The sequence below is a fragment of the Ochotona princeps genome, chromosome 6, assembly GCF_030435755.1.
Source record: "Ochotona princeps isolate mOchPri1 chromosome 6, mOchPri1.hap1, whole genome shotgun sequence".
Lineage (NCBI taxonomy): Eukaryota > Metazoa > Chordata > Mammalia > Lagomorpha > Ochotonidae > Ochotona > Ochotona princeps.
The window spans coordinates 13,336,865-13,349,432 of record NC_080837.1 but is presented as its reverse complement, the minus strand read 5'-3'; the positions used below and the strand labels follow the sequence as shown (position 1 = coordinate 13,349,432).

The 12,568-nt window shown below is 52.1% G+C and overlaps 1 protein-coding gene and 1 long non-coding RNA gene across 4 annotated transcripts in view; one reads left to right on the top strand and one right to left on the bottom strand.

The window, feature by feature from the left end:
- Positions 1–12,568, top strand: part of PAQR5 (progestin and adipoQ receptor family member 5) — a 61,145-nt gene that overhangs the window by 33,457 nt on the left and 15,120 nt on the right. For both annotated transcript variants that reach the window (XM_058665619.1, XM_058665620.1), the window contains one exon: positions 2,944–3,074. In XM_058665619.1, the coding sequence (XP_058521602.1) occupies positions 2,944–3,074 (131 nt within the window). The remainder of the gene's footprint in view (positions 1–2,943; positions 3,075–12,568) is intronic.
- Positions 1,367–12,496, bottom strand: LOC131480524 (uncharacterized). 2 transcript variants are annotated; one of them, XR_009245585.1, is made up of 3 exons: positions 12,323–12,496; positions 8,137–8,234; positions 1,367–1,470 (listed from the first exon to the last, which is right to left on the bottom strand). It is a non-coding gene; the product is annotated as an uncharacterized LOC131480524 (long non-coding RNA). The 2 variants fall into 2 exon arrangements; XR_009245586.1 differs by having other exon boundaries at positions 12,330–12,496.

Sequence of the window (12,568 nt, the reverse complement as noted above, 5' to 3'; positions counted from 1 at the left end):
TGGAGGTGGGTTTGCTTACTGGTCTTGGAGGCTGGGAAGGCGAAGGTCAGGATGGCATCTGGCACGGGCCAGCTTGCAGTCACGTGGCGATGGGTGTGCCCACGACAGAACTGGGCGGCTCTTATTAAAGGCCTGCTCTTGGTAGTGCTCGTTCATCTGCAAGTGCAAGGATGGGTCAACCTGCTTGGGAGGGTCAGGCCACAGGGGCTGACCCCTGCTGGAGGTCACCGGGTTCCCCCTCTTCCTGCCTGACTGTGGAGACTAGATGGGGCGATACAGCAGTCAGAAATGTGAGTGCCAGGTCTACTTGCTATTTTTTTTTCAGTTTGGCAAAATGTGTAAAACTTCCAAAAGTTACTCTGTTATTCTGTGGTTTGAAATACATCATTGTTGTGTTATTGCAAACCACACATCACATATGCTTCCTGTGTCGGCTGGTCTCAGTGGCCCAGTTTGGCTGCATGAAGTTCACACGGCTGTACAGACACCCCGCTGTCCACCCCCAGAACTTCTCCCATTGTCCCCAGGCAGCACCCGCTCGGCATGACAGCCCCTGTTGTCACCTGCCACTTTGGCTCTTTGATTCAGACTGTGTTCTTGTGGAACCGGCTCATCTCGCCCTGCACACGGCCTTCACACTCAGCATGGTCAGTACCCCCACCTCTGTGTGCATGCCCCCTCAAACACTTGGGGCATTTCCCCCTTCTGTTGTAATGCTGGCATCAGTGTTTCTGAAGAAAGAGACACATTTGTGACAATGTAGCACCCTCCATGCAGCAACCTGCAGGAAGTAATAAACAAACCACAGAAACAGAAACCACTTGGAATTCAAAGGATGAGAGCCAGTGATTCATTCCCCAGTTATTCGCAGAAGCTCCCGGGGGTGAGCTGGGTAGGCCCTGGGAGGAACCTCCCCAACAGAGGCAGGGGAGGTGCTGGAGTCAGCTTGGCTGCAGGTAGGAGGTAGTGACCAGGGACAAAAACGACAGTAACTGTGACAGATGTTTTCTCTGCTCAGGCTTACATCTCTCTGCTTCCTACGCCTGTCCCGTGGGCCTGGGGATGCGAGGGTTCCAATGCTTTCTCAGTCCTGCATTTCAGTGGTCTTGTGACTCCCTGAGACTCTGTCTCCAACGAGAGCCTTAGGTTTGTATGCTTAGTTCGGTTCCCTTGTGTGTTTCTGAGCAGCTGAGCCCCAGGAAACTTCTGCAAGAGCCACTTCTTCCGTGACCTGGAGAGCACACCCGATTTTCCAGTTGTCCATGGGGGTGGGGGATAGAGGGGTGCCTTAGCACGCAGGCTGCTCTAATTGCATGCTTTGGCCTGGGCGGTGCGCATGCACCACGAGTCTGGGGCTCACCGTCCTGGGGGCCGGTGCACCTGCAGATTCGGGGTCTGGCACCTTGTGTCTTCACCCAGGGTGAGTGGGCTGCGGGGTCCTGGACTCCATCCCCTGGCACTTGGTCCCATCTGAGAGGGGGTAACCTTCATCATCTCACCTTTCTGATCACCCCAAAGTTTTACAACCATGCAGAAAATTAGGTTTCAACATAGGGGCCTGAAGGGCACACAAACCCTCAAAGCATTTTCCTCACCCTGTTAGGATTCAGTACCTCCCTCCAGCACCCTCAGAGTAAAAGACTCAGCCATTGTCACAAAGTTCATTTAAAAAATGAGATTTAGAATTTGAACTGTAATACTGCAACAAGGTGGAAGAATCCACCATGGGGGAAGGGCATGGGGAGGGGTTGGGGGAATCCCTGAGCCTATGAAACTGTCACATAATGCAATGTAATTAATAAAAAAAATGAGATTTACTTCTTGGAGAGGCAGAAAGAGAGGGAGAAAGACAGAGGTCTTCCACCCGTGAACTCATCTCCAAGGGCCCACTACGTCAGGGCTGGACTCTGCCCAGTTCTCTCCCAGGTGGCAGGCTCCTGAGCACTGGGCCGTCATGTTCTGCCTTCCCAGGCGCATTAGCAGGGAGCTGGGTAAGAAGAGGAGCAGTCAGGAATCAGCCCTTGGGGATGGGACACAGACAGCTGCTCTAGGATGCCACACTGTGGGGTACTTTTACTGTAGATGTTTTTTTTCTTTTTTAAGATTTAATTGGGGGCCAGGCTCGATAGCTTAGTGGCTAAAGTCCTTGCCTCACATGCACCAGGATCCCGTATGGGTGCTGGTTCTAATCACAGTGACCCCACTTCCCATCCCTGCTTGTGTCCTGGGAAAGCAATTGAGGACAGCCCAAGCCTTGGGACCGTGCACCTGTGTGGGAGACCCGGAAGAAGCTCTGGGCTCCTGGCTTAGGCCATTGTGGCCACTTGAGAAGTAAATCCACAGATGAAAAATCTTCCTCTCTGTATATCTGACTTTCCAATTAATATTTTTAAAAAATAAATCTTTTTTTAAAAAAATTTTTGTTTGAAAGGTGGAGTCGCAAAAAGAGTGTGTGAACACTTCATCTGTTGGTTCACTCCCCTAATGGTCCAGGCTGAAGCCAGGAGCCTGGAACTCCGTCTGGGTCTCCCGCATGGGTGCCCTCAGGCTGTGTTCTGCTGCTTCTCCAGGCACAGGGTGCTAGATTGGAAGCCAAACAATCGAGACTTGAACTGATGCTCTGAAATAAGATGATGGCATCTCCAGCAGTGGCGTAATCCCACATGAATGGCAGGGACCCAAGCACTGGGGCCATCTTCCACGGCCTTCCCAGGCACATTAGCAGGGAGCTGGATTGGAAGTGGAGCAGCTGGGACTTGCACTGGAGACCATGTGGGATGCTGGGAGGCAGGTGACAGCTTAACCCATCGATGTAAGTGCTGGCTTTTGCTATCACAGCTCCTAAAGCAACTGTGTGTCCAATGGGTGACACGCAGATGAGGATCCTGATGGTGAGGCTGCGGGCAGAGACTCATGGGTTCTCTTCGTGCTGTCCTCTTCCAGGGAAGCAGCCCAGCAGCCCTGGCCATGTGAGGGCTGTGAGCCAGGCCTGGTCACCTGCAGCCTTGCCCAGCGGCCTCAAGATGCTGAGCCTGAAGCTCCCCAGACTCTTCCGCATGGACCAGGTGCCCCAGGTGCGTGCTCTGCTCTGCCCCATGCTAGGCTTCCTGCTACCTCCCTCTGTGCCAAAGCTGGAAATGGAAGTGATCCCCAAGCTTTTAAAGCTATAATGCCTCCCGAGATAGTAGCAAGTCCCAGAGGAGATGACAGGTTCAAGCTAGAGAGTGAGGAAGGCAGCAGCTGCTGGCAGGCAGGAGACGTGCTGTTAGCATCCTCCACTCGGGGATGCTTGAGAGCAGGGGGGAAGGGGCCCACCCACCCAGGCATGGTTCAGGTGTCGGGGGCATTGCCTGGTGGACCTTAGCACCCTCCTTCAGTAGACTGCAGAGCCTGCGAGCTCACTAGCACCCATCCCAAACTGCAAGGGGTCTTCCAAAAGTTTGTGGAAAATGTATGTTGTTAAAAAAAAATAAAGCTATGCATGAATATCAAACTTTGCTGGCACCAAAAGAAACTTCTCTTTTAATTCCATTTCCATGAACTTTTACGCTTGATCTTAGCCAAAAGGCCGAGAAGCGATCCATAAACTTTTAAAAAGATGGTATTTTGAAAGGCAAAGTGACAGAGAGACAGAGAGATCGATTTTCCATCTGCTCATTCACTTCCCAGATGGTCACCGTGGAGCCAGGAACTTGACTTGGGTCTCCCACATGAGCTGCAGAGACCGAATCCTCGGGTCATCGCCTACTCCCTTCCTAAGCGTGATAGCAAGTGAGCTAAACCCAAAGAACAGCCAGGACTCGGAGGGTGCTCCAATGCAGGATGCCACAGCCACAGGAGGCCCAATCCTACAGATGCTGGCCCCTCTGGGGACTGTTGGAAGTCACCTTGGCCACTCTGATAAGGCTGCGGTGACAGCATTTTGGAACATGCTATGGTGAACTGCCACACCTTGGTTTACAAAGAGCACATCTTTTTGCACTCAATCTCCAAGTCGGGCTGGGTGTCAGAGTGCAGGATATGCTCAACCTTGGGATCTGCACCAAAAATAAAGTGACCTGGCAATGAGGAAGATGGAAGAGGAACAAGGGACAAACCCTGACCCTGAAAGCTCTGTGGGGTGCCTGACTGTCCCCACTGGGCCGCTTGGGTCTGGAGCTAGTCCTGTGTGTTTGGCCTTGGAGTTGTAACCCAGGTGTTAAGAGCCTGATGTTGGAGTTGGAGCTCCGAGTGCAGCATCCTGTTAATGCAGAACTAGGAGGCAGCAGGTGGTGGCTCAAGTAGCCGGGTTCCTGCCCTCCGTGTGGGAGATCTGACTTGGGTTTCAGACCTCTGGTTTTGGCCTGGAGTCTGAAGCAAGAGATCAAACTTCTGTTTCTTTCAAATGAATAAAATAAAATCACAAACAGGCCTGGGTACCTTTGAGGCTCTGAATCAAGACTTGAAGGAATGGAGTAAAGACCTAAGAGTTGATTCCTACACAGACTCAACTTAGAGACAAAACAGAGACATCCAGGCAGCAAGTCCACAGGCGCTGTGGCATGGAAACCAGGGCGCTCTGTGTCAACTCGGACATCCTTGATTAACTATGGCCTTGAGCCACAGGCTACAGATGAACCCATCCCACAGTCCCCGGTGCCTGGACGCACCCTGCATCTCTGTCAAGTGCTCAGTACCACTGGGAGCTTTCGTGTCTTCCCTGTAAGAGGAGGTGACCTCTGTGGAGTCACACAGGAAAGACAGCAATGGGACTGGGAGCCAGGAGAAGGGTCCCCGGCAGGTGCGCGGCTGGAGTGGTATGAGGCAGATGGGCTAGGCACCCAGGGAGAAGGAGCCAACCCAACCAGGAATTTCTGCTGGTGAGCTGGCTGGAGTGCCAACCTCACAGGCCTCCAGGAAGTTGTTGAAATGCCTGTGTGATGGGAGTGTTGATGGCAGGTGTCTGTGTTGGCCCTGATTCTAATCACCCGGAAGCACTTTGCTGGCGCTGTGTGTGTGCACACAGAACTGATCTTTATCAGGTGTGTTAGTTTTTAGTTTGCTGGGATGAATCCCTTTCAGTTAATGTTCAAGAACCCCTTCATTCCTGTCAGTACATTTTGAGATGATTATATCTGTGCACTAAAGTTACTAATGTGGTGAAGTTACGAAGCTAGATCGACTAACATTGTACCAACATTTTGTTCTTATTTTAAGTACAGCTTGATTATGATATAACTTTTTTTATGGCATAACTTTTCAGTCTGTTGCTGGAATCAGCTAATAATGTGTTTAGGATCTTTAGGTCTCTTTAATGAGTCGGCCTGTAATTATTCTTTCCCAGGTATGGCCTATAATTTTTTTTTAAGATTTTTATTAGAAAGTCAGATATAGAGAGAGGAGGAGAGGCAGAGAGGAAGATCTTCCATCTGATTATTCATTCCCCAAGTGACTGCAACAGCCGGAGATAAGCCGATTTAAAACCAGGATCCAGGAGCCTCTTCCGGGTCTCCCATGTGGGTGCAGGATCCCAAGGCTTTGGGCCATCTTCAGTTGCTTTCCCAGGCCATAGGCAGGGAGCTGGATGGGAAGCGGGGCCGCTGGGATTACAACCGGGCCCACATGGGATTCCGGGTGCGTTCAGGGCAAGGACTTTAGCCACCAGGCTACTGTGCCAGGCCCAATAATTTTTCCTTCTTTTATTGCCCTTGCCTGAACTGGGGAATCAGTTATGCCAACACAAGGCAGTTGGAAACTACTGCCTATTATTCTATGGAGAAAGTAAGCATGTAATTAATAGATACTGTTATACATGATTGCAATAATCACCTTTCTGGTTGGTAAGACTTACTACAAAGCGTCTGGGCAGGGCACCGTGTGCCCGCTCCAAGGGACACATCTAACTTAGGTCCACACAAAGCCAACCACTACAGGTGCAGGGAACAGAGTGGTCACAGCTGAACTTGCTTCAGGGAAGGAAGTTTCTGTAACGGCTTTATTGAGATTGAATTCTCTGCCTTAGCCACGCTTGTCACTCCACAGTACCTAAGACGGGCTGCTTCAGAAGGAAGGACGCTTTGGGCCCAGGGTTTATAGTTTAGCAGAGATCAGACAGGCTCCGGTGGTCAGCCCTCTGGTGAGGGAGGATGACAACAGCCGACAGTGTGGGAGGCATGATCCTGGGGGGAGCCAGGAAGCAGCTTCTAGAACCAACCCTGTCACGGCAACTGCCTTCCAAGGCAGTTCGCAAGGAAGATCACCCTCAGAGTTGGGTGAAACCTCCTTCCTCGTGGCACCGCCAGCTTAATGACTTTAGGGATTAAATGTCTACACGGATTTGGAAGCAAATCTTGTTTTTGTTTTTAAGGTTTACTTTCATTGGAAAGTCAGATTTCAGAGAGAAGGAGAAAGATTCTCCATCCGCTGGTCCACTCCCCAAATGGCCATCGTGGCTGGAGCCAAGCTGACCCGATGCCAGGAGCTAGGAGCCTCCTCTGGGTAGCCCACACAAGTAGAAGGTCCCAAGGCTTTGAACCATCCTCCACTGCCTTCACAGGTCACAAGCAGGAAACTGGGTGGGAAGTGGAGCAGCTGGGACAAGAACTAGTGCCCATATGGGATCCTGGTGCATGCAAGGTGAGGAGATAGCCACTAGGCTACCACACCAATCTCAGTGGATTTTCTTGTCTTCTGAGTGTGCCTGCAAATAAGGCGGAATTTCCAGTTGCTGGGGGCAGTGTCCATATATGTGCATGAGCTAACACAGAGGACGCTCCTGAGTTCTTAGTGCATCTGCCTGGGCTATCCGTGTGCTATGGTTTGGACACGGTCTGGATTTGTCCGCCCACCCCCGCGGGTCAGGCACTGGAAGTGTGGTCCTCGGTGTGGCTGAGCTGAGATCTAGAGTCTGCACAAGAGAGCCTGGGGGAAGATCATGGGGCTCTCCCCTCTTCACAAGAGAGAGCTGCAGTAAAGGCAGCCCCCTCCCCGTGCCCCACACACTTGGCCTTCTGTGCGGTCAGCTGCTTTCTTCTCTGTGTGCTGCCCATGTTTGAGGTCACCAAGGAGAGCCTGTCTGTTAGGTGGGCACCAGCCGTCTGGCCCCTCTGACTGCCGACCTGGTGAGCCATACAGGCCGCTGGGCTTCCTAAGTTACCAGCTGCAGCAGCACCAAACAGACACCATGGTCGAGCTGCGTCACAGTCTTTGGCCCTGCGGCCTGTTTGTGAATTATCCCCTATAGAGAAGTGCACATTACGGTATCTTTTTGGTAAGCTTCTTACCGTTTTGTAATGATACATCTCGTAACCTTTTTTCTGTCTTAGAATTCATCTGATGTTAATACGGTAACTTCAGCTTTTTCGTTTTATCACTTGTTTGGTTGATCTCGGTTCAGCGTTTCCCATCTCATGTCTGCATTCTGTTGTAAACAATACTGGATTGAATTTTGTTTTGTTTGACAATATTTGACAAAGGAGAGTTGAGTTTGTTTAGAGTTATCGGATAGTTGTGTTGATTTCAGTCACCGTGGATGAGTTGCCTTGTATTCGTTTCTCAGTGTGTCCCCTCCTGGGCAGCCTGAAGCCAGGAGCCTGGGACTCCCTGCGGATTTCCTACATGGAGGTCGGGGTGTGGCAGGGTCCAGTGACCTGGGCCATCGTCCGCCTTCTCAGATGCATTGGCATTCTGATGCAGTGCAGCTTCCCAGACTTGAACCGGTGCACCAATGTGGGCTGCAACTGCTCCAAAAACTGCAGCTTTACAACCAATGCGAAATTAAGAAATGCTGCATTACTTAAACTTCCTCACCTTTTTCTTCTCTGGGTCAATACTGTATAATTCTTTCATCCAATAATATTTGTTTTACATTATTTGAACTGAATAATCTTTACTGAACATATTTTTAATTAAAAAAAAATTTCTAGGAGCCTGATGCAATGGCTCAACTGCTAAATCCTTGCCTTGTAAGCACCGGGATCCCATATGGCTGCTGGTTTGTGTCCTAGCTGCTCCACTTCCCATCCAGCTCCCTGTTTATGGCCTGGAGCTGAGCTGACTCCAAGCCAGGAACCAGGAGCTTCTTCTGGGTCCAAGGACTTGGGCCATCTTCCAGTGCCCTCCCAGGTCATAAGTACAATGTTCTAAGTTGGCGTTTACCTGTAGTTGTTTCCAACAGCAAAAACGGCTGGCTGTTAATTCAGCTTGGCTCTAGTAACTGCATGCGTGTCCTGTGCAGGTCACGTCTGGCCCTGCTGCTGGTATGAAGCATGATGGGAGAAGACATAGAGGCTTAGGGACCCGCCACAGTGCCTGACACTCTTGGAGTGACAGGTGGCGACAAGCGACTGGCTTCCTCTTTCTCCTCTTCCCCCCAGCCCTCTGCCTTGTAGACACCTCTCCAGTTTCCCACTTCTCTCTGCTCCCCGTCCTGCCTGTTGATGGCCACACTTTGTGTTCATCTTGTCTCTCTCCCAGTAGGGACTGTACCTTCTGCCATTAGTGGGACCCGAGCCAGGCTGGGGACAGCACAGCGCTGGGGCCCTGGCCTGGACTCCAGCATCAGCAGGCCTGGGACCTGTTTTGAAAAGCAGACTCTCTGAGGGCAGGTGTGATGGCTCAATGGCTTAATCTTTGCTGTGCAAGTGCCAGATTCTCACGTGGATGCCGGTTTATGTCCTGGCTGCTCCACTTCCCATCCAGCTCCCTGCTTGTGGCCTGGGAATGCAGTCAAGGACGGCCTAAAGCCTTGGGACCCTGACCTGCTTGGGAGACCCAGAAGAAGCTCCTGGCTCCTGGTTTCTTGTCTCAACTCCAGGTTTCTGGCTCTGCTGACCCAGCCCTGGCCTCTCTTGTCTATCTCTCTCTCTCTCTTTCTGTAACTCTGCCTTTCCGATAAATAAAACAATGTTTAATAGAAGAAAGAGGGAGACACTGGCACTCTGAGGAGAGGCTGAGACGAGAGCCAGGCCAGGGAACGGGCGGCTCCCGCGTCATCAAGCCCTGGCCAGCAGTGGCAGCCGTGAGCACTGCTACTTCTGGGACCGGAAGTGGGTGTTTGCATGTGGGGCTTCAGCCCTGCTTCCACCCCTTCTGGAAGCTTGGACCAATGCCAGTCCTCCGGGGCCTGCTTGAACACTAAAGGGCCGTGCCTCCCCAGGCAGGTATGAGGACCCAGTGAGCTGCGGACGGGAAGTAGAGTCCCAAGCCTGCCCGTCTCTCACCGTCCCCCCACCTCTCCTATTTTCCAGCGACCAAAAATCTCCTCTTGAAATGCTCCATTATGTTCCCCCAGGAGATTTGCAGCCGCATAGCGAGAAAACTCCCAAGGTTTAAACCTGCCACGGTGGCATTGCAGGCATCAGCTAGCAGCAGGTGCATGGGGCCTGCGTCACGTCAGGGAGCCCTCCCAGTTGCTGAGTGTGTGGCGGGCGCTCAAAAGGAAAACACACTGCCACACCCTTCTTCTCTCGGTCCCTGGGGTTTCTCACTGCTAATAGGCTGTGTGCAATTTGATTTCATTGCGCTCTCAATGGTCCAGCCTGCACCTAGGGTTGCGAGGTGGAGTTTCACAAATCAATTCCACTGTGCAAGCATGCAGGCTCCTGCTACCACAGGGCTGGGAAAGGAGTGTGTTAAGGTAATGATTGTAATTTGCCTTTGGGGTCAAACTAGGAGTGGAATCCAGAATTGTGTTCCAGCACTTCTCTTCGGTTGATGTGTCCTTGGAACGCGTTCAGGGAAACGTGATGGGAAGATGGGGAGCAGGGCTTCTTTCCGTGCTCAGAGAGGATCTGGGCATACCTCTGTACCAGCAGTTGGGTGCAGGGAACAGAGGTTTATGCTGAAGAGGGCAGTAGCGGGGCAGTCTTGTTCTCCAAGACCGGGACTCTGTCGTTCAGCCCTTTGTCTCTTAGAGGGACTGCATGCTTCAACTCCTGTTCCCACCGCATGATCTCCTCGGGGTGTCTCGTCCATTTCGGGGCCACCTGGAGGCGGGTGTTTTTGAATATAGACCCTGCCCCGGCTCTGGGGCCAGATCATTTAGAGGTGAAGCCACTCAGTTCCTTCAGTTCCCAGCCCCTCTGCACCCCTCTGGCTTTCTGCTGTGACAGTTCTCCCACGACCCTGCCTGCCGGGGTCCCATGAGAGGACAGCAGTAACCCCTGGAGTCATCTTGGGCAGATGACTCTGCCTTCTGGCTGCTGTCCAGCTGCTGCCCACTATGGCTTTCTGCACCAGCTCCTCTGCAACCTGCGCCCATCTCTCCCTGCAGACCCCCGACCCCTACACACAGTGCTGTTCACCCTCGTTGGCCAGGCCCTGGTCCCAGGGTCTCCTGCGATGACAAGGGTCTTTGCTTGGCCACATTTTAGGTAGCTCCTGAATCCCCTCTTGGGCATACGTTGGAAAAATCAAAAATACCTTGTGCTTCCTTGCAAAATCCAGTATTAGCCAAAGAACCCTGCCAAGTAACTTTAGGAAGAGCCCCGGTCCCTCCTTTATTCCCATTCACTTTAGACACTGAATTGGGTTTCTCGGCTTCCGCTGGTCCCCAGGAGAGGTCTGGTCACCCTGGCCTGTCTTTACTCAGAATCCCATCCAGGGGAGTTGTCCAGAAGTTCCCTCACCACCGAGGTTTCTTCTTGGTAAGCTTCCATCCCCAGCTCCCCAGGGACCTTTCTCCCTGACCTGTAAATTCCCACTCATCCCTGCTGTCTTTAGAGCTGGGCCCGGTCCATCCCCCATGGCCAGCCTCATTGTTGCGGCCTAGCACCTGTTACTGGGATCCTGACTAAGACCTCCCTTATTCTGCTTTTGCAAGCACCATTGGATAATTCTTTAATCTGCTACACTAATTCATAGGAAGGAGTGAACAGTTCATCATTGCTTCTTTCTGTAGTCCTTTCGTTATAACAAGCAGCCAATGTAAAACAAACTTGGAAGGTAGGAAATTGAGACCCAGTGAAGGGCTCCCGGGCATGCGGGTCTCATTGGGGGTGGATGCTGGGGAGCTGCAGGTCAAGGTTCCTGCTGCCCATGGCAGGCCTCTGTCCACATCAGCAGGACTGAATGGGACTCAAACACTGAACAAATGGCTGTAATTAGCTGAGGCCCATGTCCGATTCAAATGGGAGCTCTTCACTGAACCATGGACCAAATACATGATCCCCTCTGCCCCTAGTTGGCCATTTTGACCCAGAATGGAGCCAAACGAAGAGTTCTCTGAATCTTGGAGCTGTGCTGGCAGGCCACGTCTGAGTCACCCAGTGAGCTCACCCATGCATTCCGGATGCCAGGACACGGAGGCCCTGACACTGGTGGCTAGCTCAAGTCACACGGCATCCCTCATGGCCCATGTCCGACCCTTTCCTCAGTGGCCCTTCACTGTTCCTGCTGCTCCATGGGTCTCCTAGCCTGGAACTTCGAGAGACAGTGCACAGTGTGTTACCCATCCTGTGGTTTCCGTGGAGAGCCGCTCACAAGCTGGGGAGGTGGTGATCCGGGCAAGGGCAGCATGGTGGCTTTGGTTCTCACCATCTTACCCTTCCTGCTCCAGCCCTGGGAAACCAAGGGGGAAGCTTTCCATTAGAGTATGGCCCGTGTGTGTTTTAGGATTTCTAATAGGGCCGTTGTTGTCTGAATCATTTCAAGTTGACCTTTCAAAGATGGCAGTGATGTTCACCTGAAACACTGACTCTAAGCTGAAAGAGATCTTGGCTGTCCCTGCCTTGGGAGAGAGGAGCTGGAGACAGTATGTGGGCTGTGGGTGTTTAACGGGTGGCCACTGCGAAGCCGTGCCTGGGCCAGCCTCAGACAGCCATAGATTCTCTGGCCACGGGTGGGGAAACTTCGTTTTTCTTTTTTTTCTTCCTTCCCTCCTTTTTCTTTCTTTCTTTCCTTCTTTCTTTTTCTGTGTTTTTAAAGATTTTTTTTTTTAAATTTTATTGGAAAGGCGAATTTACAGAGAGAGACTGAAAAAGGAAGAGCTTCCATCTATTGGTTCATTTAAGTGGCCACAACAGCTGGAGCTGAGCCGATCTGAAGCCAGGAGCCAGGAACTTCCTCTAGGTCTCCCATGTGGGTACAGGGTCCCAAGGCTTTGGGCCGTCCTCGACTGCTTTCCCAGGCCACAAGCAGGGAACTGGATGGGAAGTGGAGCAGTTGGGATGAGCTGGCACCCATATAGGATCCCGACACATGCAAGGCGAGGCACCGGGCCATGTATTTCTCTCTCTCTGTCTCCCTCCCTCCCTCCCTTCCTTTCTTGCAAGGAGAGAATTAACCGATTAAGCTATTGCACTACCTCCACATCCTGTGTTGCTTACTGTCATGGTGGGGGAACCCGTTACCTTGCACTGGCTTCACTTCCTGTGGCACCCTGGTGATGATCCTGCTTGTCACATTGTCTTCTTGGTGGCTGTCACACAGGGCTGCAGAGGGGGCACTAACCCGGGCTTTACCCGACCCATCTGGTTTCTCCCTGAAGGTGAACTGGGGCAGGACTACTTGCCTGGCTGGTTGGCGCCTGGCAGGGTGGCACGGGAAGATGCCAGCGGGGCCCTGTTGCTTTGTAGCTCAGGTTCAGGCA